Here is a 27186-nt window from a genome sequence, read left to right on the forward strand (position 1 = left end):
ATTTATTACATTAACTAGTTAGAAACATAGTCCCATAATAATTACTCACATATTCATGAGGGCCTCCGGCGCTCGTCGTCATTCTGTTATTTTGAAAGAGTTTGAAACAATTTAAACACACACACACATGCATGTTTTCCTTGCAGCCTTTCCCCCAAAATGCGTTTAAATGATACAAATTGGAAACACTTTATTAAATACCAAGATCATAAACTTATGGTGGACATGTTTGTACACATCTAATATGAGCTCATTTATTAGCTTGCTATATGACCAGCATTTTTACACATAAGCAGCATTATCCTAATTTCTGAAAGTAAAATGCATATAATTTTTTTTGTAGAGCAATAAACATTAAGACGCCTTTTAGAAATGTTTTTCTTGAATAGTCCCTTCCATGGAGCTGTTTGTGGCCATACAAAACAAACATAATTTTTAAAATAAATCTTTTGAGTTTCACAGAGCAGTCTGTTCCTCTTGTCCTAGGTATGCGTCTTATGGTAGGCCCTAATAATGCTCTCATAAGCAGGAGGAGGGGTTTGCGTAGCCTGGAATCCCCTCACGCTGTCCCCCCAAAACGATTGGGGTCTGGGCCGGGCGGCGGCCGCGTGAGCTGATCCGGTGGAAGTCGTCAACGTGGGCGTGCGGGGCAGGGATCCCTGGCTCCCTTCCTCCGCCTCCCTGGCTATTTGGCTACAGTGGAGGAGAGGGTGGAAGGTGGACGCCGTGAAGCTCGACTTGTGCCCCAACGGGTCGAGGGGATCCGGGGCGGAGGTCTGACGGTGGAAGGTGAAAGCGGCGCTGACCAGGCTGTTGTTGCTCCGCCGGTCGTGGTTGTTGTTGCTGGCGCTGCGGTTGAAGCCCGGGTGGTTTCGAGGGGAGGTGCGAGATTGGCGAGGAGGGGGGCAGCTGGAGATGCGGGCAGAGCCTGCTCTGCGCCGGGAAAACCAGGTCAGGAACACGTAGACCAGGGCCCCCAAAACCAGGCCCACTGCCACGGAAACGCTGAAAGCTATGACCAGGGGGACTGGAACAGAAGACATCGTTTAGATAAGTGGTTCTCAAAATTTTTTTCACCACTTTTCACCATTTTTGGCTCTCCAAGTACCACCATGATGACTGATAATAAATTACAGTTACAAAGTATAGGCCCACTTTTGGATGTACTCAAATACTACCTAAAATTATCTAGATACACCTAAATGTACACTCTAAAAACAGTTTGGTCAAAAGTAACCCAGTTATGGATAAAAAAAAATGGACCGATCCACTTTCTGGGTGGTTTTATACAAAATGCCTTTATTTTTTATTTATTTTTTATTGTTTTTTATTTTATTTTATTTTATTTTTATTTTTTTAGACCCAAGTAAACGATCTGACCAATATTAATGAGTTGTTTTACACTAAAAGACCAATTTCTTGACTCAAATTGACCCAAGTAGAGGATCGGTCCATTTTTGAACCATAGTTGGATTATTTTTGACCCAACTGTTTTTAGAGTGTACTCAAATAAAAGTAACAAATATCTTTTATTCTAAAAAAAAGCTCCCTGAAAGTAATCTAAATACTCCTTGATATAATCATAAACTTCCTAAAAGTTACTTAAATACTCCTAGATGTACTCGAATACAGTACTTCTTATAGGTTACCCAAAACTCTTACATTTCAACACAGGAAAGTACAAACTGTATTTTAGTAACGATTGAAAGTGTGTTGTGCATTCAAATGAAATACAAATTGTATCTAAATAATTGTTGAAAGCAATCCTAAACAATCCATTGCAAATGTATTGTACTGTACTTTAAAGTTAAATACTGGATTATTGTTTTTTAAATTGAAGGTACTTTAACATTATGCGTAGCTCATGAACCAGCAGTAGTAGTACTCGAACACATAACGCCACGTTGGCAATCACTGGTTTAGGTCAATTAACCTAACGCATGTTTTTGGAATGTGAGAGGAAGCCATAGTACCCTAAAAATGCCCACGAGCACAAGGCGAACATGCAAACTCCACACAGGAACGTCGGAACTGCGAACCCCAAACCTCAGAAATGTGAGGCAGACATGCTAAGCACTATTCCACCCTGCTGCCGTTTAAAAATTGTTCTTTTTTTATTTTTTCAATGTTGCGCCTCCCCTTAAGTCCTCTGGTGCTCTTTGTCCAACAATCACACACTCTCCTTTCCACAGTCTGATTTATTAGTGCTTCGTCTTCAGGAACACTTTGAAAGAAGAAGGGGAGTGTGTCATCACTACAGTTTGTCATCTGTATTTTAAGATTTTGATCTCAATCCAGAATTATTTGTGTGGAAAATACTTCCAAGTCTTGCAATGTTAAACAACAAAAAAGAAAAGAGGAAGCAGATTTTGGCTTCAGCCATTGCTGCTTTATATCAAAACAGGATTTTTTGCTGATTTAAAAAAAAAAACCACACACACATCATTCCTTCCTAGATGGCTGAATTTGGTGAGGTCAAAGCAAGTGGTTTGTCAAGGGTGGTATATATCATTGCTAACATTTCCCATTATTTTCTCACCCGAACCCTGGGTCCACGTTAACACCACAGTGATGAAATTCACACATTTCTGTATACATCCATCTATCTAGCTATCCATCCATCCACTAGATGGCGATGACAAACGTCACATCATATGGCCATCATCAATTCACATTGGTTTCAGTTATGTACCATTTAGTAAGTACAAAAAAAAAAAATCACAGAGGAAGAAAAAGCTAAGCCTTGCTCTGTGGATAAAGCTTGACATTTTGGTCCACGGGGTAACATTTTTGTCTTTCTGGTCAACATCCACATAATCTGTATCTTAGTGTTTACAAGTTTTAACAGTGTTTAAGTGCATATAAGCAAAATCCATAGATGTCCTAGTAATATATACCTTAAACACTTAATATAACCCTAAAACTATTCACAGCCTACAATCATTTCTGTTTTTCATATTGGGGGCTTACGACAACCAACTTTTTCCCCATTGCGTCTCCACTTTACAATCACTCATGGTGAAGACGGGAAAAAGAATGCGGTGGTTAAATCCTTGCTGGATGCCTGCCATGAACAACACATCAATTTCCTCTCCTTACACTTCACCGTTTACTTTAAAAATCTGAAAGTTACATTTTGTAATCTGCCTTTTACTTTTTACTAATTACTATATTCCATGGTATTCCCAGAGAGAGAGAGAAACAGTGGCAATTAGCACACAGTAAGATGAAGAAAGTTAGTAGAAACTCACCAGCATCAAACGACTGAACAATTTCCATGAAGAGATTCGTATTGTTTACAGCCATGACTTTGCCTGTAGCGTCATCAGAGGACAAAAAAACAAAAAAAAAGACCACTCGTACTCTTCTTTCCCCCTTTGCCTGTCTCTTTTTACACACACTAATGGATTTTCCTGTCTTTCTGCAGACCTTCTTTCCTGTCCTTCTCTCCTCCCCTCTTTCTGCCTCTCTGCGCGTGTCAGAGGCGCTCGTGAACTGGCGGCGAAACTTTGCCGTTTGTCTTGTTTATGGAAGTGTGGAGAAAAAAAAAGAAAAGAAAAAAATCAGAGGCTGTCACATTTCCTGCGTTTCCCCCTGAAACCAGCTCCATGAGAGGCTTATCTTTGCCCGACAGAGATCCTGGCGTTGGGGAGAGAGGGAGTGTTTGCTTTTCCACACTTCCTCTACCATCATTTCCTTCAGGTTGATAACTGTCACTGCGAATACGGAAGCGGACACGCCGTTACACTCACTACTTGAATCGAATGCTAACTAATGAGTTTTAACGCGTCTTTTCAATTCCGTCTCATACTTTCCAAATAGTCTGCCAGGCCAGTGGTCGTCTGGCCCTTTCTGGCGGCAATAGAGCCAGAATAAACATTTATTTTGATAAAAGCTGACATAGAACACCGCAAGTATAAGTGCGTTTTAAATCAGCGAAGTGACGAGTCGTCCTCGATAGCAGCATAGTCGGTGCTGTCTGTAATCCACTCCATCTGAAATGTATCAGGGCAGACAAAAGGAAATATTTTTCTAATGGTGTTGGTATGAAGCTGCAGAGGCCACATTATTTATGTCAAGCAGCCAGACCACTTTCCTTAAAAAAAAAAAAAAAACAGTCCAGAAACCTGCCTCCGAAAAACAAAATCAGTGTATTTATGCATACTGACATCATGGTGGTGGAATGGCTAGACGAAAGACTCTAATTTGGGATATTTTGTTACTCTTCATCAATGTTGGACCACTTTACTTTGAAGTTTAATGCTCGCTAGGATGGAGATTTTTTTTATGGTATGTCCACTCTCCCGCCTTTTGTCTGCGGTTGGTTGTTTTTCCTCGGGTGCTGTTGTTTCTTGCAAATCAAATTAAAGGCACAAGATGGAGCCATAGAGTTGATATTCCATTATATACTGCATTATTGCATAGTTTATTAGTAATACAACTCCCGGGTGTCTAACATAATGATTACACATCATCATCATCATCATCATCATCATCATCATCATCATCAACATCTTTAACAATATTTAAAATGTGAGTGATTCCACACAATGAATAAAAAAAAAAAAATCAGCAAGTGTAGTTTTTAGGGGTGTCAGGTGATCAAAATTTTAATCGTAATTAATCGCATGACTTCAGTAGTTAACTCACGATTAATCACAAATTTTATATCTGTTCGAAATGTATAATTAAATGTATCATGTTTTTTTGCAAGTTTCATACTTTTGTTAACATAAAAGTAGAACCATTTTAATCTAATAGAAATATGGCTGCATCCTTTAGTCATTGATACAGTAATTTCATAATAATTCATAAAATTGAGTTAAAATTAAAAAGAGGGCTGTACTGTAAAAAGCTTGTGATGTTGATTTGTGCTGAGGTCATTTTTCTGCCACTAGATGGCATATTTGCATTTGTAAGATGTTGACAGCTCAGTGCATTTTTATTTTCATATTAAGAGCTATCTAATTAATCTTTAACATGAAGTAACTTGTGAAATTCTGCACATTTTAAAAATGGTAAAATACAACTTGACCATAGTCTCCACAAATGGATGCATTATTATGAAATTTATGACTGCTAAATTTTGATGAGGACGTCTGCTTCGTTGCGACTGGAATTTCCCCAGTACAGGCTTTCCAAGTAAGGGGCGGTCATTAATCGCGCATTTAAAAAAATGAGTGGCGTAAAAGGAACTTTAAATCAACAAAACATTAACACACTAATTTTGACACCCCTAGTAGTTTTACATCCAGATTTTATAGTGTATTGTGTGATATTGTATAGTGCATAATCTTTAGTACCAAGAGTGACCTGTAAGAGGCAGCATGGTGCCACGTGGTATCAGAACTTCCAAAAAAAGAAGAAGAGGAGGAGGAAGAGGAATAGAGTAGTTTATTGTAGTTTTAGTAGTTCTCAAAATTCTCACCAAGTAACCATGTTAATGATAGAGCCACTGGCCACATCATTAGGTACACCGAATTAGTATTTCGTCCCAATATAGTCTGTGGCCAAGCATCTGTCTCTTTGGCATCGAGTCAATTTCATCACAGAACTTTCTAATAAGCTCCCGCAAATTGCTGAGTATGCAGGAATGGGGATTAACACAGCAGATGTCTCACACTAGCTCTGCATAAGCGTTTTTTTTTTTTTTTTAAGATAAGCAAACAGCGGCGTGATGTTAGTGTGCCACAGGAGTAAAATTCCTTGCATTGACCCTTGTTTGATTTTTTTCTACCTCTGCTGCAGTGGCAAGTCCTTTCTCCTTGGCTGCATCTGCTTTCTCCTGAGGGGCTGGCAACACTAGAGGTCACCCTGAGCCAGGCTGCATAGGAATGAGAGACGCAAGTCCCACTGCAGAGGTATTCACCCTCCAGCCAGATGCATCAATATGACAACTGACCTAAAGAATGTCATTTGTCATCATTTTATTTGTGTAACTACTGTACATGCAGTTTTAGAACAATCTATTTTCTGGTTCTGTTTTTGGGTCAAATACGATATGTTTTAGTACATTTTCCCCCTAAAGTGTGAAATTTCTTCATGTTGTATGTTTCAAGGGTTCGAACAGGCTTTTAAGGTCAGTGGATATACTGTATTTACCATTTATATTGTCATTATGCATTTAGACAACATTGTTCCTATAAAAATATATATAAAAAAATTGGTATACAGTATTGTTAAGTATCCATTAATAGGTCAAGGAACCATTGGTAACATGATTAAAAATGGATGCTCCATGCTCTTTTTTTTTTTTATAGGAAGAATATTACAGTTTAAAACCGGAATGCATACTATTTGAAAAAAGTTTTCTATTATATACATTATGCCCATTTTAAAGTAGAGAAATCATGTGTTTTCTCCAATACAGTCAGTGAAAAAAGGGATTGTTAGTAATGAGAAAAAAAATATATACTGTTACCAATGCTAATTCCTCACTACACCGGCGTTCACTTATTCTGTTCAACATCTATTTTCTTGTATGGTGAAATACATTTTAGAATGTGTAAAAATATGTTTTAATTTGATGAAAGTGTGTGGGGAATTTATTGTAAGGTTTTAAAAAAAAAAAAATATATATATATATATATATATATATATATATATTATTGCATATTTTCTGCCAATTTTATGCTTGAAAATTTTTTTTTTTTAATGTTGTTTTAAAATGTGTTTAAAGAGTCTGGGTAATGCTTAAACTATAAAAAAAAAAAATTATAATTGTTATCCTGTTTAAAAACTCAAAAATACTTCCAGTGGAAACCAACGGCAGCCGATGCTACCTGCCCCCCGATTGGTCCTCATGGCGAACAAGCAACACCCTCTTTGGTTGGACAGCAGGTGGCAGCGCATGCCAACCAGGAAGCGGTCCTTTCTGCACACACTAGTGCTTATGCTTACATCATCAGAAGCAGCAGCATCAGCAGCAGCAGGAGGAGGGAGAGGCGGAGCATCTCCTCCGAGTGTGAGTTTCTGCAACAGGGATGAACTGAGGAGAAACAACATCCCGACACTAAACAAAAAAAAAAAAAAACGTTTCTGCCCGTGGGTTAGGGTGACGATGTCGGTTTGAGAGACGACAGCGGATATCCTGGGGACGACGAGCAGCATGGCATCGCCGCACCACTACAGAGGCTCTCCTCATGACATTGCCAATGTGATGCAGAGACTGCAAGGTAGGCGTTAATTGCTTACTCACAGTATTCCATCTCTGTACTTGCGGCACGTTTGGAGGTGACCTGTTATATTGGCATGACACAGAAAAAAGGCAAAAAATGCTGACTGTAAATTCACCTCCGTCTAATTTTGCACTGAATGTGATGCTGTCGTTCATGTGACAAATCCGAGCCTTATGAATATTTCAAGGGTTGAGTATTTTTGAGGCGGTATCCAGGTACACGCTGACTCACAGGGAGTTGCTATCTTTAGTTTGGCGTCAGGTACAGTGAAAGGTCAACTTTTGTTTACTTGTCATTGGCAGCACAGATAAAAAATGATAGAAATTGAGCGTGTGACATGTTGTACATGAGATTCGCTCACAATTACTCTTAACTCACGTATTTGGACGTATTATGTGTATTCACGTGGATTTAGCCAATGGAAAGCACTTGTCAGAGGTTCTTAATCTGGTTTCGATCGAATCCCAGGGGTTTGGCGGAGGTCAAGACACACACCCGACTCATATGCATCATATGATTCAGATGATGTGCAATATGAATTCACATGTATAAGTTAAGGAAGTTACGGAACACATGGTGTTCCACAGGGTTCGAATCAGGGGCCTCTGCTGTTTTCATTGTATCTGCTGCCCCCGTGTTCCATTTGAACTTATTCACTCCCAGCCATTTTCACTGAAGCAACCCCCTTCGCTCCCGACTGTTTTACTGGATTTTGAATGATTTTGCAAGGTCCACAGAATATTCAGTTTACTATTAAAAAAAAAATGGAACCTACAAAAAAGTCTCTTTTTTCATCAGGGAAAAAAGTATATTTGTATCTGTTTCCGTTTTGCAGCAATTAACCGGGTTCCATCTTAACTCATTCACTCCCAGCCATTTTTACTGAAGCAACCCCCTTCGCTCCCGGCTATTTTACTAGATTTTGACTGATTTTTCAAGGTCCACAGAATATTCTGTTCTATTGCTATAAAAAAAAAAAATCATGGAACCCACCAAAAAGTCTCTTCTTTCATCAGGAAAAAAAAAGTACATTTGTATCTGTTTCCGTTTTGCAGCAATTAGCATTAGAACATAGTTAAGTTTGATCTATCCACAAACCTGTTGAAAACACTGGGAAAAAAGAGCTTGTTGCAACTTGGCCCTGGCTGATCTCTTATACTCTGCTGCCACCTGCTGGCATTTTTTTTTGGTAATAACTACCATTGCTTTAAGCGACCTCTTCATGTCAGAAGCTGTATCAAAGCCTTCTGTATGCTCTAGCATAAACATAAAAAACGTACAAACACGTTTTTGGGAGTGATGGGCAAATTATTAAAAACGTATTTGTACATGTTGGGGTTTGAAAGAGCTAAGAGAACAGCGGTGATTGCTTTAAAGCGCCCTGTAAATAAGGAGTTGAGTTGAGCAATTCTACAATTAGCTGTCTAGCAAAACTGAAGGAACACTTCATTAAGCTGCATTGAATACAAGAATTTTGAATTCAAGGTGAAGAGAGCCAGATTTGTTAGGTAAAGAATTTTAAAAATCATTTTTCAAATAAGAAGGGTTCGGCGAGTGCGTCCAGGTGACACCGGAGCCGAGATCCAACATGGCGGCCCCCATTGGGGGCCTGCGAGGCGGCAGTTGTGTTGTGTCAGTCACGAATGACTGCTTGGAGGTGTGTGGGTGCGCACTTTGCATCTCCCGTATTGATTTCTTTCTCATTTTTAGAGGCTTTCCGTTTCCCGTGCTGTTCAAAGAGACAAGTGAAATACTTTGATTAAGACGCTAAGTGCAAATGAAACAGGCTCATGCGCAGCCCAGCGCAGCGGTGGTGGTGCGAAACTGTTGCATAATTTATGTGGACATGTGTAACGGCGCCTCCTGCCTTTGCCAAAATGCGCCCTCATTTATCAAGTGTTTCCAGCCTGTTTACAGTACAGTTGTCATCCACACGGGAGCCTCGTTTAAAGTCTCCAAGGCAGTAAATTCATTGTAAATAATTCAGCAGAGTGAGTGTGGCCTGTTCACAAAAAATGTCTTGCATAATTAGTCTATTAGCTCAGGGACGCATGGAGAAGTCTTATGGCTTTTTAATTCATGTCTTGTCATCCCTTCCCATGATGGGATGACTGACATGTCTTTGTGTTATTATGTCCACGAGCGTACATAATAACACAAGTACATTTTACTGGTACTTTAACGCTGTGCTGTCTGCTGGATTTTCTCAGATGCTACATTAGCGTAGCAACAGAGCAGTACCCGCCGCATCAAGAACAACGACGTAAACACTAGAGGTTTTTATCAAATGGCAGCTTCACGTTGGCAAAGTTCAGAACCAAAATTTACTTCTTGCGTGTGACATCATCGCTCATTTCTGTCATAAAAGGAAGTGATCGTTCCTAAGAATCGAATTACTGGGGAAATACCTGGTTCCCCATTCCTATCCGGGTAGACTGTATTGTTAAATCTAACTCTAAAACGGAAGATGATACATTTATTTTGTGCAGCTCCTCTGTTTGCTTTTTTTTTTTTTTTTAGGATTTTGCAGTTGTGGCTAATGGTATGTAGTATGTACACATGCAAAGTGCACATCGTAACTGTCGGGCCAAAACCGAATATGTTCAAATTTGGGCAATTTCATGTTTTTTCACAAATTGATACTACTACTGGGCACATGGGTATGTTATTTTTTCCAAATTTATTGACTGATATAAAGTCTTGAAAATGGATTGGTCACTTTAATGATGCATTATTATTTAGAACCCAAATGATTAATTGATTAATTAATCATATATTTTTTGCCGATTTTTCTTTATTTTTTCTTTATTTTTAATTTTTTTTAAATATTTTTTTTACACGTTAACTCATTACAATTCTGCCAAATGGAATCAGCATTAGCCTCAATGTTATAGCTCAACAAAAAATATTTTCCTGGAAAGTGATGGTTTGAAAGGAAGCAAGGTTTCCGCCCGATGCCAGCCGCATTTCATAGAAATCTTTTAATGCGCTACGCAGCAGATCTGAAACCTGTGATGATTTTATTATCATCAATCAAGATGTGCCGTCTAAAATCAAAGACGCAAACTTGCAACGGGGTTTCCGAGCAAGAGCCAAGTGGAACATGTGACATCACGAGTGTCACTTATTTGTTCTCGCTTGTTAAATGAAGTCAGTGTTTTCTTCTTCTGTCATCCAACACTCTTTAACACTTATTACCTGTACAAACCTTCCTCCTCCAGTAAGGAAAATGTTCTATCATGCCAGTGTTCCACATATCAGCAGCATGAAAATAAGCCATATACTCCTCTCGGGGGGTAAATTTTTTGGAAGCGTTCAATAATCATGCTATGCAATATGAAAACAATCCAAACTTTTGTCCCATTTTTGCGGGACACACATACACGCACACACACACGCGCACACACACGGAGGCTTCTTTCTCCCTTCAACCGTCTCTTTTGCTGTACCTCTCTGCACCGAAACACAGCAATTAGTGACACCATATGGCCGAGAACGGCGAGGCCACTTTGAACACCTCCCAGCCTGAACTCCTCCATATGCTGAGGAATTTGCCTGTTTTTGTATGCCTTTTGTTCAGGGGGTGGGGTTTCTCCTATTTTCAATTTCTCGCCCGTTTTCTCTCACCGTGGGTGGCGGAGGCGTTCAATTTCCGCCGCTAGCTCTAATCGACGTCTGCCTGCCTGCCCGTCAGGCAGATAAAGTTTACTGCAGTCCCATTTAGCCGTTCGGAAAGGACGTCTCTCGCCTTCTATTCAGGCTGCGGCGGCTTGGTGTGCAAAGCAGATTGCCTACGTTTGAGTCAATTCTGCAATGTGGAGAGCTGCTTGCTGTGCTGGCAGAAAGGCCGAGGAGGCGGGGGGGGGGGGGGGGGGGCATGACCACATCTGTATGGTATGTCAAGGAAAATGGCTGCATAGTAGCGCCACAAGATTTGGAGAAGAACTCTACCAAGGCCAAATAATGCTCATTTTGAATATATATATATATATATATATATATATATATATATATATATATATATATATATATATATATATATATATATATATTAGGGGTGTTAGAAAAAATCGATTCGGCAATATATTGCGATATTGCAGCGCGCAATTCTCGAATCGATTCGATATGCGGCCGAATCGGTTTTTAAACATAATTGTTTTTATGGGAATATTCAACAAAACGTCTTACTTAGGGTTAGGATTCACACATTAATCATGGAAGAATGTTATATTAATGGAACATTAAGCCTTAATATTTGATTTCAGTGCTGTTCAAACATGAAACAGACTGCAACCTGTTTGTTAAATGCAGTGGCTCAGTTATTAGCCTGAAATTTTCAGATAAAGAAATACATTTTCACACAAATCATACAGTGTACATGTACAAGTTTACTGATTAGTATTTTCTAAATTTGAGTAAAAAAATAAAAAAATCGCAATAATCAATTTATAGATTCAAATCGGGATTAATCGGTATTGAATGGAATCGTGACCTATGAATCGTGATACGAATCGAATCACCAGGTACTAGGCAATTCACACCCCTAATTTATATATAATAATAATAATAATAATAATAACAAAAATAGTAATACTAATAATAATAATAATTATTAATAATACGAATAATAATTGTTAACCCTTTGTTAAATAACTTGATTCATTCAGTCTCTCGCTATTGCTTGGGTACTCTCGTTTTTTTCACACTTTTTAAAATACTGTTTTAACAGACAGTTAGGACTTGAAAAAAGCCTCCTACACACTCTTGGGGACTTGCGAGCTGCAATAACCAAGACAAGGGCAGGCAAAAAAAAAATAATTGCACCCTCCACATCCTGGTCACCACCTCTTCTGGCTTCTACCCTCAAGGTAGGCGCTATCAAACTATGAACACAAAAACCAGCAGACATTCCAATAGGGTTTTTCATCTTTCTAGTTTATTCTTTGATGATTGGCTAATAGAATTCATCAGCAGTGTTTCAACTGGCTCATGCACACAGGGCCCATTTTACTCCCAAATTAAAGTTTCTTGCCTGATAATTGGTTTACAAAAGAAGTCATTCATCCGAAACCCCCTGCTAAATTTCTGTCTTTGTTCATGCCCACCCACGATAAGGTTTTGTGAAGTAGTACTTTTTGCACAATGCTGCTAACAAACGCAACAATGAAACCCTCCTGGGCAGAGTTACAATATAACAAGAAGAAGAAAATGAAGCAGAGAAGGAAAGCTTCCCCCGGCCAAATTCTTAAGCCTCTGATCGCTGATGGAACCGGCACCCCCCCCGGTTGGCATGTGGCCAGGGTGCCATCCGGTTGCCAGGGGCGATATGACGCTTCGGCCGCAGCCATCGAAGGCCCGAGCAGACGGTCACCTTGAGCCATGCCAGCCCGGCCCGGTTGTTTTCGGGACATTGGCTATTTATCGCCACGCGGCTTCACAAGCGGGCGGCGACACAAACGACCAAAATGGCTGTGATGCATCTTTTAGGCCTTGATTGTTCCGCTGGGAGTGCGGCGCGCTTAGGCGAGCGGTTGGACGCGTACGCAGCATGGTGGCGCTTGAAGGTCGCTAGCGCATTCAAATGAAGCCATGTTGTTTTGGACCTGCGGTTCTGTGATGTGACCCGTGAAGTTGATTGTCACTTTGCTACCTTTTTCGTCTTTTTTTTTTGTTTATATTCCTCTCCAAGGCTGCTGGTTGACTTCCAAAAATGAGTTTTCTCATAGAAAAATAGTGTAGTGTCAGTTTGTTCAAGGCTTAAACTGTTGACAATCTTAGTAGGCAATGTTTTATAAAACATTTTAATTGTCATGCACATATAGACACCTCGTTTATTTGAGATACAGGATGACGCAAAAACGACAAAGTCTCTCGCTTTTCTCAAAAAGTCTGCCTTGAAAATAGTTTTTTTCAAATCTAAAATCACTGTCACAGTCTCATGGATTACGATGTGGGAGGAACAATAAATATTCACCGGTGATGCGCGCCTTAGGCCTATCCATCGGAAATTCCAGCTGTTCTGTTACCTCGTAGTATTTTGCTTTCGCGACATTCTATTCTGAGCGCACGTTTTTTTTTGCATTGCACTTGACATGAATGGTCAAATTTTCTCCAGCTTAAGTCGAGAACTAGTGGTGTTCCACAAGGCTCAATACTAGGTCCACTTTACATAAATGTAAAAGTTACTTGGCGTTCCAGTAAGACATCTCGAAAAGCCAAATATGACCGTTGTTGATTTGATTTGTTGTTACTGTTCATGGCCTAAAAGTTTTTCATCCATGTATATGTTACAATTTTGACTTTACCTTTAAGTTAGCATTAGTTAAGATAGACCACGGCACATTCTCACCCATTTGTAACATGTTGCCGTCAATGGCACCTTTTTTAGTGAAGGCATCACAAAACAACACTAAAAGAAAAAGAATCAAGCAAAGCTGAGCTCCTCGGATATTTGGATTTGGTTGTGGTTTACATCCGTGCATCCATTTAAACAGTTGCATTATATCAATATTGACTCATTTCTCCCTCCCTTTAACGGCTCATTTGGCTCGTCTGCTTCGCATTATCCTTTGGCACGCGCGATCCCATTGTGTGGAATCCAATGGAGTGTCTCGCTGACATTTCATACTGCTTATCAGATTGTAATCTCTTTGAGCCCGACAGCCATTCAAGGCTGGAGGCACAAAAACGCGCCACTTGGGGCACCACGCACACGCATGCACGCATGCACGCACCCAACAAGGGCGTCAGCGAATAGATGGGGGAAATCACTACGCTGGGTTGTCATCGATTAACAAGCACTAAAATGCCCAGTTCACTTCTTTCATTTCATTAGACTTTTCTCCTTTTTGGGATTTTGCTTTAATTGGTCAACACAAAGTGTGTGTCCAGAAGACAATTTGGTACAAGTTGCCAGTGATCAATGGAGGACCAAAACTACCAAAATGAAAAATAAATGAATGAATAAATAAATGATTGAAATGAAAGTGAAAATAAAAACGGATGTAAACAATATAATTCAAAAATTAAATACAAAAAAATATAAATGGAAATAAAAAACAACAATATCCATAAATACATATATAAAAGTTCAAAAAAAAAAATTAAATAAAAAACGAGATTCAAAAAATACAAATAAAAATAAATGTAGAAATAAATATATAAATATATAATATAAATCAACAGACAAAAACGCTCTGCTCTTTATTTATTTCACTCAGGACAAAATGTTATTCAAATGAGGGGGCGGTCCTAAGCATGTCTTTGCCGTTGCAAACTGCCTTTCAATGGTCAAGTGAGCAGGTCGGCGAACAAGGAAGTCTCGCCGGCATGCGTGGAGAGCTCCTTTAATTTTTGAATTATCTTTTCTTATATCTGTTTTTATTTTCACTTTCATGTATTTATTTATTCATTCATTTATTTTAAAATGTTGGCAGTTTTGGTCCCCCATATTGATCTACCCGCGTGAGGTAAAATGACATCTCCGGGCCACGCTGATGCAGTGATACAGTTCCCCCTGATTTTCTTTTTATCTGCGACGATGTGTGTCAAATGGTGGCACCAGATGGTTTTGATGAACGTTGCAGCACAATGTGCTGACAAGATAGCATCCGGAGACCCCGTCTCGTTCCCCTCTCTTCCTAATACTTTGACTCACACCTTGGCTCTTATCTTTCCCGCCCAGGCACCTCCTTCCCCCTTTTTATTTTGGACTGTCACAGTGTGATTGGACGCTCGGAAATTTGGCCACTGGCGCTCTATTGAGCAAGTTTTTTTAAATAGAGGTGGCGCCCTGACCTCTGAGCTGACCAGATAACGTCTCGATTCCAGCATACGTGACTTTGTCGGTAAGAAAGTCATTCTTAGTCATTGGGGGGTGGGGGGGGGCACTTTTAAATCGTTCATTTTAGTACTTCACAGTACTCTGCAAAGGTCCCAGGCCATTATTTCTTCGGATGACCTTTTTTTTTTTTACAGATGTAATTTTGATATATTAAATGGACATATAGTTTGAAGGATTACTTATTTTAATAATAAAAAAAAAAAACTTGGTGCATGGGCCTACAAACTTCTTCTAATACTGAATCGTAAAAGTAATGTATAAATAATTAGATTCATTGAAATTAACTAAAAATAATTATTACACATATTTACAAAATTGCTTTAAAGTAGGGGTGTCAGGTAATTAAAAATTTTAATCGTAATTTATCGCATGACTTCAGTAGTAAGTAAATTTTACATCTGTTCTAAATGTACAATAAAAAGTTTTCATACTCTTGTTAAAATAAAAGTAGGGGGAAAAAATGTTAAACTAATAGAAATATAGCTGCGTCTATTAGTCATTGTTACAGTATTTTCATATTAATTCATAAAATTTAGTTAAAATTAAAAAAATGTACTGTACTGTAAAAAAACAAGTGTGATATCAATCTGTGTTGAGGTCATTTTTTCTGCCACCAGATGGCATCATTGCATTTGTAAGACATTGGTGACAGCTCAGTGCATTTTTCTTTTTATATTAAGAGCTATCTAATTTTTAACAGGAAATTCTGTAAATTTTTTAAATGGTAAAATACAACTTGACCCCAGTCTCCACAAATATATGCATTAATATGAAATGTATTACTACAAAATTTTGACGAGGACATGTCTGCTTCGTTGCGACTGGAATTTCCCCAGTACAGGCATTAATCGCGCGTAAAAACAAAAAAAAGAGTGGCGTAAAAGGAACTTTAAATTAACTCAAAATGTACGCACTCATTTTGACACCCCTACTTTAAAGTAAGTCTTAGTAAAAAAAGGCATTTACTTTTTTCTAAGACAAAGGGTTGCTCCAGTGTCAGATCTGACTGGTTTTAGCTGGATTTAATTATTAAAAAAAAAAAAAATCTCTTTCACGGTAACTGAATTTACCACAGCGGCCGCAGTGATTCAGTTAGCGCTGCTGACGCCTGCACTTTCGTTTACTTAGTGGTCCCTGTAATATGTGCTGGGCCGCTTGCTGAACCTGGATAAAGAGCTTAGACTGTCTGACCCAGTGACACACACACACACACACACACAAACACACACCATTACATTCATATAGAAAGCGACAGAAGCTACTATACTGTATTTATTTTTTTATTATATATATTTTTTTACACATCTTTGATGCTTTGTTCTAGTTACAGTACATAACTGTGTTTGCTGATAGATGATTCGGTTGAATTCTGTATTATGCGCTGCAGGTGGCAAAATTGCTTAAATGACTCCATTGTTCGCCAGGCTTTCATGAACATTTGGCCATCATTTGTCAACGACTCCTCAGCACATCTGCTGGTGAAAAGGGAATGCCGGTGCTTGTTTTGATAATCACTTTGACTTTTGTGCCACCCCCCCAACCCCCCACCGCTTCTCACCCTCTTTAATGTGTGCGTTATGATTTCTGAAATGTAATTAGCCATGCTAATGGGCCGGCGTTTGGATTTCCGCCTCTTGCACTTCCGCGTTGGGGGGGGGGACAAATGAAGTGGGATGGCGAGTGTCGAGCCTGAATGGGTTGAGTGGAGGGTGGTGTGGTTTTTTTTTTATGACACTTTGCGCTTTAAGAGCTTCGGCAGGAAGTGTAGAAAATAGCCTTTTTTTTTTATTTTTAAATGAGGCATTGTGGGGTTGAAAGAGACGAGCCGGAATGTTGAGACGAGCTCGAAAAGCCCCCACAATATGTGCAATCACTTTGTACCGTGGATAACAAACACGTGCACAGCTCACCATTCAGCACATGATAGCTCGAACGGGCACCTTCCATTAATGTCGCACTGGAGAGAAAGATGCATTAGCGCCACGCAGAGGCTCTTGTGTGGCTTTTGTTGTGTTCGCGTGACACTTGTCGATTGTGAGCCATTCGCACCGGCATCATCTGTGAGTCACTTTACGCGAGCGTGGCCGTAGATCAGCGTTTCCCAACCTTTATTGAGCCAAGGCACATATTTTACATTAGTCTCATGGCACAGCACAAAACTAAAGTAGATGCACCGCTACGGAACGTCTACGATATTGTGAGACCTGGACGTCCAAAACGTACGGCGTGCATTTTGGCAGATAACGAACAGTTCTTCAAAATGCGTAAGGCGTGTGGTTGCTTTAAAGTCAAAGTAAATAAAGAGAATTAGGATTAGAATTAGGCGTCATATAATGAAGCATCGCTTTGGTCTTGTATTTATGTATGCCATACATTATCATTTTTATTCCTAAAATTGAGTTGAGGGGCACATGTATGCTAGCCTAATGCTAACACATAATGGGGAAACGCCGTAGCATGGATGTCGCAGAATCATATCAAAAATTATCTGGTGGAATACAACTGAGCTTAAAAATGTTCAAACACTACTTTTTTTTTCAATTTGACCTAATATTGCTATCATATACCGATGCACACTTAACATCAACACAACCCCAAAGTTATGTTCAATCGCTAACATGCTTAAAACATTTTTTTTTCACTGTCTGATCAAAATGGTCCAAACACAGCGCCCAAACATCAAAGTCCACAGTCCCGACCGTAGAAAATACATTAATACTTAATACAAAAGCAAACGCATATTACGTCTTCTTCCCAAACTCTTTTTCAAAGGTCTTAGAGCCATGAGTGTGTATGTAGCAGACTTACCATCATAGCTTCCTTCTACAACAAAGCAATATGAAAAAAATACCATATTTGGACTTACAGTATTAAGGTTAAAAGTAATATAAACAATTTAATTTTTTATTACGCACTGCAGGAATAGGAGTGTCATTTTGGCCCACACAGTGAATGAATGAGACCTGTGTTTTCTGCCTGTAAAAAAAAATCTTAAATTCAATTTTTACCAGTGGGATACAAATCAAATCTCCCGCTGAGTAACAATGTTGTCAGCCATAATTACACTTTTTTTCCCCCTGTTATATTTGTAACATTTAGGACCCAACTTTATAGGAAGATAAAGGATTTCCCTGTCCACCTTCTTTTTCTTCAACCACGTGCTTCCAAACAGAAGCTTCACATGTCCTCAAGGGGGCGCTGTGCTCCTGATGAAATTGCAATAAGAGGCTTCTGCTGCTAAGAATTCCAATCCAAACGCCCTCTGGGGTGGAATGATAACAATGTGAGAAGAAGCTACAGTATAACCAGCCCTTCCTACCCCTCCCTCGCTCTTCAGGAGGCCTTTTGTGTTTTTCTTTAATAGCCGAAAAGAGGCTGTTCCTCTGGTTTTCACCAAGCCTCGCTGCCCTGCAGACGTAACTGTGCTGACCCGCGTTGAACCCCCCCCCCCCCCCCCCCACACACACACAACCTCGGGGAAAGGCTCCACTATCTGCTGGGCTGTCCATTAGGGATCCAAAACCAGCAACCAGCTGAGCTTTTTTGCCGGGTTCGAGCCTCCTCCTTATTTTTCTCCCCGTTCAAACAACACCATAACACTCCAGAGGGCAGCCTGGAGGCTTCCGTTGGTTTATTTCAATGTAGTACACTAGAAGGGGGGGGGGGGGGGTTCCTATATCTGTGTGTACACGCCCACTCATATTTCTCTCTCTGCTCCCACGGTGACGCCTAACAAGTCCCACCTTCTTGTTGGGATTTTATCCCGAGGTTGTTTTTCTTATCAGTGTTCACCTCTTCAGGGAGGCCGTCTGCTGGATTCCCGTGAACTGGAGCAGTTCTCTGACAAAACATGTGACGTTTTTCGGAGATTTTGCCTCTCTTAATTGTGTGCTTTGTAAATGACGATCAAATGAATGAATGAAGCACTGTTGCGGCTGGATTCAGCACCCCGGACAGCTCTTTTAATGCCTCACATTACAGCAGAAGCAACGAGGAAGGTTATTATTTTTTATTTATTTTAACAGTTCGGAGGTTGAGGGTTTGAATCCAGGCTCGGCTCTTCACTTTTGACACATTTTAAAATTATGAAATTGTACCCTGTGCTTGTATTGAGCGTATTCCAGCGTGCAGGTGTACCTAATGAACTGTCTGCCTTCATTTGATTATGTCAATTTCTCTCTCTCTCCTAATACCTGCACATGGACGCGTGCCAAAAACAATATGTCATAAAGAAAGTTAAAACAGGCAGTGGCTGCGTGAACCGGCGAGGGTGCGATAATCAGCAGATAGATAGCAGATGACAGCTGCCACTGGTTATTGATGACTTTCATAATTAAAATGCCTTGCATGCGTGTGAGGGCGGGCAGGAGTGAGCAGTGGGGGGGTCACCCAAAAAGAACAAAAGGAGGGAAAAAAAAAAAATCACACGTCTGATAAATGGTCTTTCATCTTTAAGGCTGATAGTGCGACCTGCGTGAATATTGCTCTTCCAGCCTTTTGAATGGGAGAATTCAAAGAGGAGCTTTTGTGCTTTTATATTGCATCACGCTGCTTGCGCCAGCAGGCCGAAGTGTGAGCGCGGGTCAAAAAAGGCGGTGACATACTCAGGAGGGTCACATACTGGATAAGGCAGAAGGCACGGAAGAGATCATTGATAGGAATGTTTGGAATAAGAGTCTTCAGCTGGTGTTATTGATGACAATAATTTAAGGTAGAGTAGTGACTTTATTTTTTTTTGCAGTGGAAACTCTTAAGATCTAACATAATGAAAATCTAGCTCTCCTTCTTTGTTGCGAAATAACATGTGACGTAACCTGGCACTTTGATTGGCTACTGCATCACCTGGTAAAACCTTGTGGAACTGCATGCAACCAAACGAGTTGCGGACTAGTAGTCTCATGTTTTGTCCTTGAAGTTTCAAGCAAGTTTTAAGTTATTATAGCAAAAATCAAGCAGGGCGAAGTCCTCACAAAATTTCATATACACGCTTTTCAGTCTGTGCTTGAGTCAGCTGTACGAGAACATTCAGAATCAATCGCAAAGCAGTTTTCATTGGGGGTGCACCGATCGATCGGCCTGCCGATTTATCGGCCCCGATTTCCTTCATTTTGGAAGATGGGTGATCGGCCGATCGCTTAAAAATAAACTGATCTGATTTCACTTTCCTTTCTTTTCTTTGGTCCTTCCTCGGGTCTCCTGACGGCGGTGTTCGGTTTAGGTGAACGGTATGGGATTTTTTTTAATAGGTTTTTGGTGAACTAACGAATACACACATACTCACGCGCATGCACGCACGCACGCACGCACGCACACACACACGCACATACACATACACATACTCACCCACATACAAAAAATAAAAAAATAAAAAAATACAATAAATAAATAAATCAATAAATACAAAAAAAAAAAAAAAGGAGAGCAATGATGATGACATTACCGAATGAACAATACTGAGCTCTTTAAAAAAAAAATATATATATATATATATATATATATATATATAATAAAATAATAATAATAATAATAATAATAATAAAAAAACTGATCTTTTCCATCAATCTCATCTCCCTCCTCAGAGGTCTGAAAAAGTCAGCCACTGTCCTGTTCTGCTGAGATGACGAATAGGATTTTCATTTTTTTTTGAGAGAACTACTTCATATGCAGGTAAAACAACCCATTTGTATTATTTCACCGATATTGTTCAATGTTTACCAATAAAACAAGATTGGAACACTGAAGCTATATGTTGCTTGTAATGAAAAAAAAAACATCGGGATTGGCTGGTCAGACTTTTTTAAAAGATCGAGGATCGGTGATCGTCCCCAAAAAATTGTGATCGGTGCACCCCTAGTTTCCATTGTGTTTATAATAGTTCAATTCATGCCTAACCACCATGAAACTTCGTCATGTCGTGTGTATCTTTCAGTTGGAAAATGCAGCTTTGTAAAAAGGCAAGACTTGTCAAGACATACATAGTTGAAGTCTCATGAAAACCAATTCAAAGTCAAGTTTTAGTCAAGGAGGTCCTAGGTTCTAGAATTGGCAACTTCTATAAAGTGTCATTAAAATTGGCATATACATTTGAATGATTACAAAAATTCACGTCTATCACTATTCAAAATGGTGAAAAACCAAGCGCTTCTTTCGGCTCTCAAATGCTCTCCGCTGAAACCTTCAACTGTCAATCAAATACCACTGCTACGTCCTCATCGAGCATCCTTCTTATGCTGTCATATGCAGTAACTTAGGTTTAAAGCCTCTGGTTAGCTGGAATATATCCCACTTTTCCACGCTGCGACTACGAGGCGCTCTAAAGCACTGTTCCACACCCTGGCTGTCCTTTCGGACCTATCTTTGCGAGACGTGCGCACACTCACGTGTCACGGCCAACAACGAGGCACTCTAAAGCGGCCACGTCATTGGGCTAACTGAAGGGAAAGCTGCGTTCTTGGGGACGGAGGCATAGCTAGCCAGCTAACTACATGTTGCAATTTTGACTCATAACCGCCAATGCAAATGAAGGCACTCGCGTTCTTTTACATTAGGGGACGGGCGACATGTTTTAGCCACGCTCAAAAATCGGTAAAACTGAAATGGTGAATTTAAAGCCACAATTCAGAAGTACATAGTACATAAAGCACAAGTACATACAAAAAACAACAAAGTGTGGCTTTATAGACATAACTCCCTCATAAATCTTAAATTAGGGTCATTTAATTTGAGAGGTTCCACTGTCTATCCAGTAGCTTTTGTTCTGTAAGTGGCTCTTTTGTTTCTGCTTAGCCTGCTCTCCCCAGGAAAAAAAAACACCGCATGTGAGGAGCGGATGAAAGACGAGGGTCTCTGAACAGACTTGAGTAGAAGATCAGACGGCAGAAGCGTCCTGGTGCTCGCGCGCTCCCCTGCAGGCTGCGTGCACAAGAAAGCTGCCAGCCCGGGAGCGCCGCATCCCGTCTGCATGGATGAGAGCGCGAAAGACGGGCGGCGTGTTGCGAGGGAATTCCTGCGCTTTGCTGCCATTGTGAGCTGCGCGCGCGCGTGCGTGCGTGCGCATCCTAACCGACCCAAGCGGTGCCCTTCAACGCTGCCGTGACATCACGCCTTCCCGTGCCTTGTGATTGGCCGCGCGGCGGAGGGAAGGGCGCGCTCGGTACCAACAGTGGGAAACGGGGGAGGGAGGGGCTGAGGTGCGAGAGAAAGATTGATGCTGAGGCAAGCCGGTACCGCACCGCACTGCACTCACACACGCGCGCACACTTTTTCGGCACTCCTGAGCTGCTTAGCGGGAAGGAAAAACACTCTTACTGCAGGACAGGAGGACGTTAAGCAAAAACAATCAACCTCCGAGCAACAGTTTTGAAGGAGCTCCCGGATGAGTTAGCAGCAAGGGCAGGAGCAAGGGCAAAGTGTAGCCCCCTTCATTTTTTTTGGGTGGGGGGGGGGGATGTCCTCCCGACTACCCCATGAGAGGCACAGACCTGGGTACGACATGGCAAGACGAGTGGAGGGTGACACCTCCCCGAAAAAGAACATACCCTTCAACCTTGTGACCGGCTTCTACCTCTTCCTCCGCGGTGAGTGTGTAAGCCTCTCTGAATGTGTGTGTGTGTGTGTCCCTGAGAAAAAACTGCAGTGTACAGTTAAGTCCAGAAGTATTTGGACAATTTCTTGCACAAAACGGCTGTCATTCCTTAAAGTGTTGTATTTTGATTTGTGGGGATTTCTTTATTAACTCAACCATTGCCATTGATGGCTATAGACGTCAAAAATTCATTTGAACTATTTATATTAGTTTAAAATTTTTTCCACTTTTGTTAACAAGAGTATGAAAACCTAGAATTTTTTTATTGTACATTTAGAACAGATATAAAATTTATGATTAATCGTGAGTTAACTATTTAAGTCATGCGCCTGACGCGATTAAAGGTAAGAAAAGATTATTATGAGTTAACTCACGATTAATCACAAATTTTATATCTGTTCTAAATGTACAATACAAAATTCTAGGTTTTCATACTAGAAATAGTTCAAATGGATATTTGACGTCTATAACCGTCAATGGCAGTGAATGAGTTAAAATGAGTTGTGCTGGCAAAACCCTAAAAACAGAAATCACCACTGTCCAAATACTTCTGGAACTGTATGAGTGTGGGTTAATGTGGGTCTTAAGTCTATATTTGTTCAGCTGCGGGGTTGGTTCACATATATTTAAGGGGGGGGTGGGGGGGGGGGCGTACAGCAGGAGCTCCATCTGTAAGGACTTAAGAGATGGCAGGGTGGCTGGTTCGAGATCCACTGTGGGATACACAGCTGTTAATTGGGAGGGGGTGCTGGAGAGATTCCAGTCTGCACCGAAGACACTGTTGGAGGTGCCCTTGAGCAAGGCACTGGACCACTGAAAGTACAGTTTTATTGTCTCGTGAATGCAGCAGAACTGATGAGGATGTTGCAAAAATGCACTTCATAAGAGATTTTGGGGGGTGGGGGGAGTAAAAAAATGGCTTTTATTTTTCACAAATCATCTTTCCCATTGAAATGAATGGAAATGCAGCTAATCTGTTTCAGCTACTGATCTGAATATATGACTGGATAGCTGATAGGCCAAGACTTTTGAAGCCGCGAGGCCGCCATATTGCTCCTCCCAAGAAACGTTTCTCGGCATACGATCCCATACATTTACAGTATTGAAATTGGAGAACATTTGAGACAGTACTTAGTAGAAATAGCATGATTTATGATGTTTTAAATTTGTTAAACATAAACAAGAGGACTTCAGACGTTTTACAACTCGCCTTAAATACATGTATAAATTATATGCTTAATGATGTTTACAGGAGGAAACTTGTATGTTTTTTTTAAATTAAAGAATTATAACTGTAATTCAACAAAAGATACTTGTTAATTATTTTTATTTTGTTATACTTGTTAAAAAATAATGAAATAATACGTATACCGTATAGTTTTTATGTAGTAGTATGCTCGCGAGATGGGAGGAGCAAGATGGCTGCCCCTGTCGCATCAACGGTTTGCACGGGCGTGTATGGGCTATCGGCTATCCAGTAGTATATTCAGATCAGTCGTTTCAGCCCACCCCAAAAAACTCATGATGACGTTACTTGTGCTTCTTCTGTGGGATCTATTGGCACTTAATGACTCTTTACTGCCACCAAGTGTCCTAAAACTGCAAGGAAACCAATGTGAATTGAAGTTTGTTGCCGCCATCTAGTGATATGGGGTCTCACAATTTTTTTGTTCAAAAAGGCAGTGTAAAGGGGCGTCAAAGTCATTTTTGCCACGGCACACATCATAGTTATGGTTTCCTTTGGAGGGTCATTATGACTTTAAGCTCATATAAATGCATATTCTCTCATATTATCACATACACAGAATACAGTAAAATAATGCGATATCGCAGTGTGATTAAAGTTGAAACGTGTACAAAAAAGGGTACAAAAAGCAAAGCACACACTGAGCTGGCCTTCTGATACTTGCTGAGTAGCCAGCATACAATTCTGAAGATTTGAATGATTTAACAGAAACTGGCTTTGTGCCAGTGTGTCTGTAGAAGACACATCATTTAAACTAAGGCTGAATTCTGTCACTCATTTGTAGAAAATATCTTTGATATTTATCAATTGTTTGCCCGTGGAGTAAACCACTTTGTGTGAGTTTGTACCTCCACTTCCACCAATTTTGCCGCGACGCTTTTGTTACCCCAGCAACCGCAGCCGCCAAGACAACAAAGCAGACCTTAATGATATTTCATTAAGATAAAGAGACGGGCCGCCGTTGATGAGACTAATGATACAGACCAATGCCGCCTGAGAAGCTAATCAAGTGTGTTGAAATGCCGCTCCCGGGCTCGCTTGCTGAGGTTGCCTTTTTCCCCCCTTTTGTACGTATTGAACGGATGCCAACGGGAGCTCAAAGTCACCTCGTCCCACGGGCTGACTGCACCACACACCCGGGCGCCAATGTTCCGCCGTTATGCGTGCTCTTTCTTCAACGCGGCTGAAATCATTCTCATTTCCCCTTTCCGATATTACCACATATCAATATTTGATCAGATCAAGAGAGAAATTCATCCAGAAGGGACCTGCCGGTTTAAATGTGCCCATCTGCATTATGAATGAAAAGCTAAACACGCACACACCTGACTGTCCAACTCACTGTACTCAGTGACCCACTAACCAACTTGAGTTTAATCAAATCGTCAGTGTATTCATTAAAGTAGAGGAACCTCCCTGTCCTCTTCTGCTGATGACATCTCAAGGATATTGCAGTCGTATGGAAGAAGCTTTGTCACACTGTAGCTATTTACATGTGTATGATGGAGGGATGAATGAACTTTTTGTGCGGTAATAGGAAAAATGAATATTAAATGAATACTTTTTTTTTTAAATCATTTTATTATTCATTTATTATAAAAATATAAAATAAAGTATGTTTTCCTACAGAAACTTCTTGTCAGAAAATCACCCTGCCATGGTGGAGCGCGCTTGTTAGCATGCTAGCTAGTTAGCTCGCAGTATAGCAAACATAATAAACGGCTAACTTTCTCTCAAGTGTCTTGTTATGTGGCTCTTAACGTGTCACATAGAGCGAGGCTGTAGGCTAGAGTATTGGGACAAACCCAACACCGGTCCGCGAGCCCACTAGCGGCTAATAGCTACTAGCCGCTACTTTTTGGAGGTGGTACTGTGAGCAAAAAGTTTGAGAAGATTTGACGCCACAACTGTATTCCCGTCTCCTCCATTGTTTAAGACCGCTGGTGACACGTTGTCTTCTGATTTACAGACGAGCAGGAGTCTGTGCAGAAGAGGACGTTCACCAAATGGATCAATTCCCACTTGGCCAAGGTAAGATTGCGTTTGATTCCCACTGCCAGCCACACAGCCTGCATTGTGCCCCCCTTTCCCCCCCCCCCCCAAAATCCTTATTCCTCCTCTTTAATCCAGCCTCTCATTCTTTTCAATGCTCGGAACCATTTGCTCCATTTTTCAAAACACATTGCTGAGCTGGTCATGGGACCCGCATGCCAGGCAGCTCAGACCACACGCACAAACAGACAGACGCACAAACTCACGCCTCTCTTTTCTTTCTCTCACTCTCGTTTAGCTGCAAGGAAGGATTTACGCTGGCTCTAATTACCACTTTCACATTACAGCAATTAGCACAGTAGACTTCTTTGTTCCTGCAAGCTAACATTTCGTCATTCAAGTGTCGATAACCTAGCAGTTCTCCTTACCAATTTAGATGGTTTGGATAAGGGCTTCGAGCTTAATAAGCTTGGACAAACTGTAACTCTCACTCAACATCTGCACACGATGCGGCCTCATACCAAATTGGGCTTGACTACGGGGTGTAATTGGTTTTAATACGTAATATTTAACCACTTGGCATTTGAGTAGCGGGTCAGAAATGTGCAGACAAGGTAAATATGTCACACTGCAACACAATTAAGTATTCTTTCCTATTGGATTCAGACAGCTGTGGAGACCTTGAGCCACGGCGACGTGATGCAGAAAATTCATTTGAAGAGCGCCCCGTGGGGAATAAACCTTGACGTAGTATGAATTCTCACGGTTTGGGATCACGCCAGCGGAAAATGATCCGCAGTCCAATATGTAGAAAGGGCTTGAATTTTTAATGACACAAAACGTAAACACATGGTTTATTTATTGTGTACTGTTTAAGTAAAAATACCCAATAAGAGAAAAAAAAAAAAAGATCTCCTAAGCGATGAAATGTATACCATACACGGTGGCATTTTCAGAAAGTACTTGTGAAAGCGTCACAGAGAAAATCAATGTAATAAAGTTAGGCGGGCTTAGCAGGTGGCAACGTAAGATGGCCGCCAGTAGGCTTTACTTCTCCTGACGGCAAGTAAGCGGCATTGTTAGTCCATTCATATATACGTCCTTGGTCACTTCCTGTTCAATTTGGGGGCACTTCCGGGTCACTTCCTGTTGATTTTTGGGACACTTCTGGGTCAATTTTTGTTTAATTTGGCACACTTCCTATTTATTTGGGGACACTTTAGTATCCCCCGCGGCGCCTAATGTACCTAATAATGTGGCTGGCGTCAATCATAGTTCTAGCCAAAGCTTCTTCTCTGGTTGATTACACTGGTTGCTTTCTCCTGCGTTACCATGGATATAC

The 27186-nt window shown here is 40.6% G+C and overlaps 2 protein-coding genes across 4 annotated transcripts in view; one reads left to right on the forward strand and one right to left on the reverse strand.

The window, feature by feature from the left end:
- Positions 1–49: 49 nt before the first annotated feature.
- On the reverse strand, positions 50–3661 carry myct1a (myc target 1a). The gene is made up of 2 exons (XM_086061468.1): positions 3252–3661; positions 50–1027 (listed from the first exon to the last, which is right to left on the reverse strand). Exons 1-2 carry the CDS (start codon positions 3304–3306, stop codon positions 483–485), a joined length of 600 nt encoding a protein of 199 aa, XP_085917594.1. The 5' UTR covers positions 3307–3661; the 3' UTR covers positions 50–482.
- Positions 3662–22219: 18558 nt separating this feature from the next.
- The window catches only part of syne1a (spectrin repeat containing, nuclear envelope 1a), a 111819-nt gene continuing 106852 nt past the window's right edge, over positions 22220–27186 (forward strand). For all 3 annotated transcript variants that reach the window (XM_086061103.1, XM_086061104.1, XM_086061105.1), the window contains exons 1-2: positions 22220–22598; positions 25822–25883. In XM_086061103.1, coding sequence (XP_085917229.1) covers positions 22469–22598; positions 25822–25883 — 192 coding nt within the window. In that variant the 5' untranslated portion in view covers positions 22220–22468. The remainder of the gene's footprint in view (positions 22599–25821; positions 25884–27186) is intronic.

This window comes from Leptonotus elevatus, chromosome 18, assembly GCF_054856555.1.
Source record: "Leptonotus elevatus isolate MCC_2025b chromosome 18, RoL_Lele_1.0, whole genome shotgun sequence".
NCBI lineage: Eukaryota > Metazoa > Chordata > Actinopteri > Syngnathiformes > Syngnathidae > Leptonotus > Leptonotus elevatus.

What these genes read in the sequence shown, in the direction of transcription:
- myct1a (XM_086061468.1), bottom strand. Translation starts at nt 3,306, where the DNA reads ATGGCTGTAAACAATACGAATCTCTTCATGGAAATTGTTCAGTCGTTT. An exon ending in TGTTCAGTCGTTTGATGCTG is followed by an intron (nt 1,028 to 3,251) that starts GTGAGTTTCTAC and finishes CTTCTGTTCCAG; the next exon opens with TCCCCCTGGTCATAGCTTTC.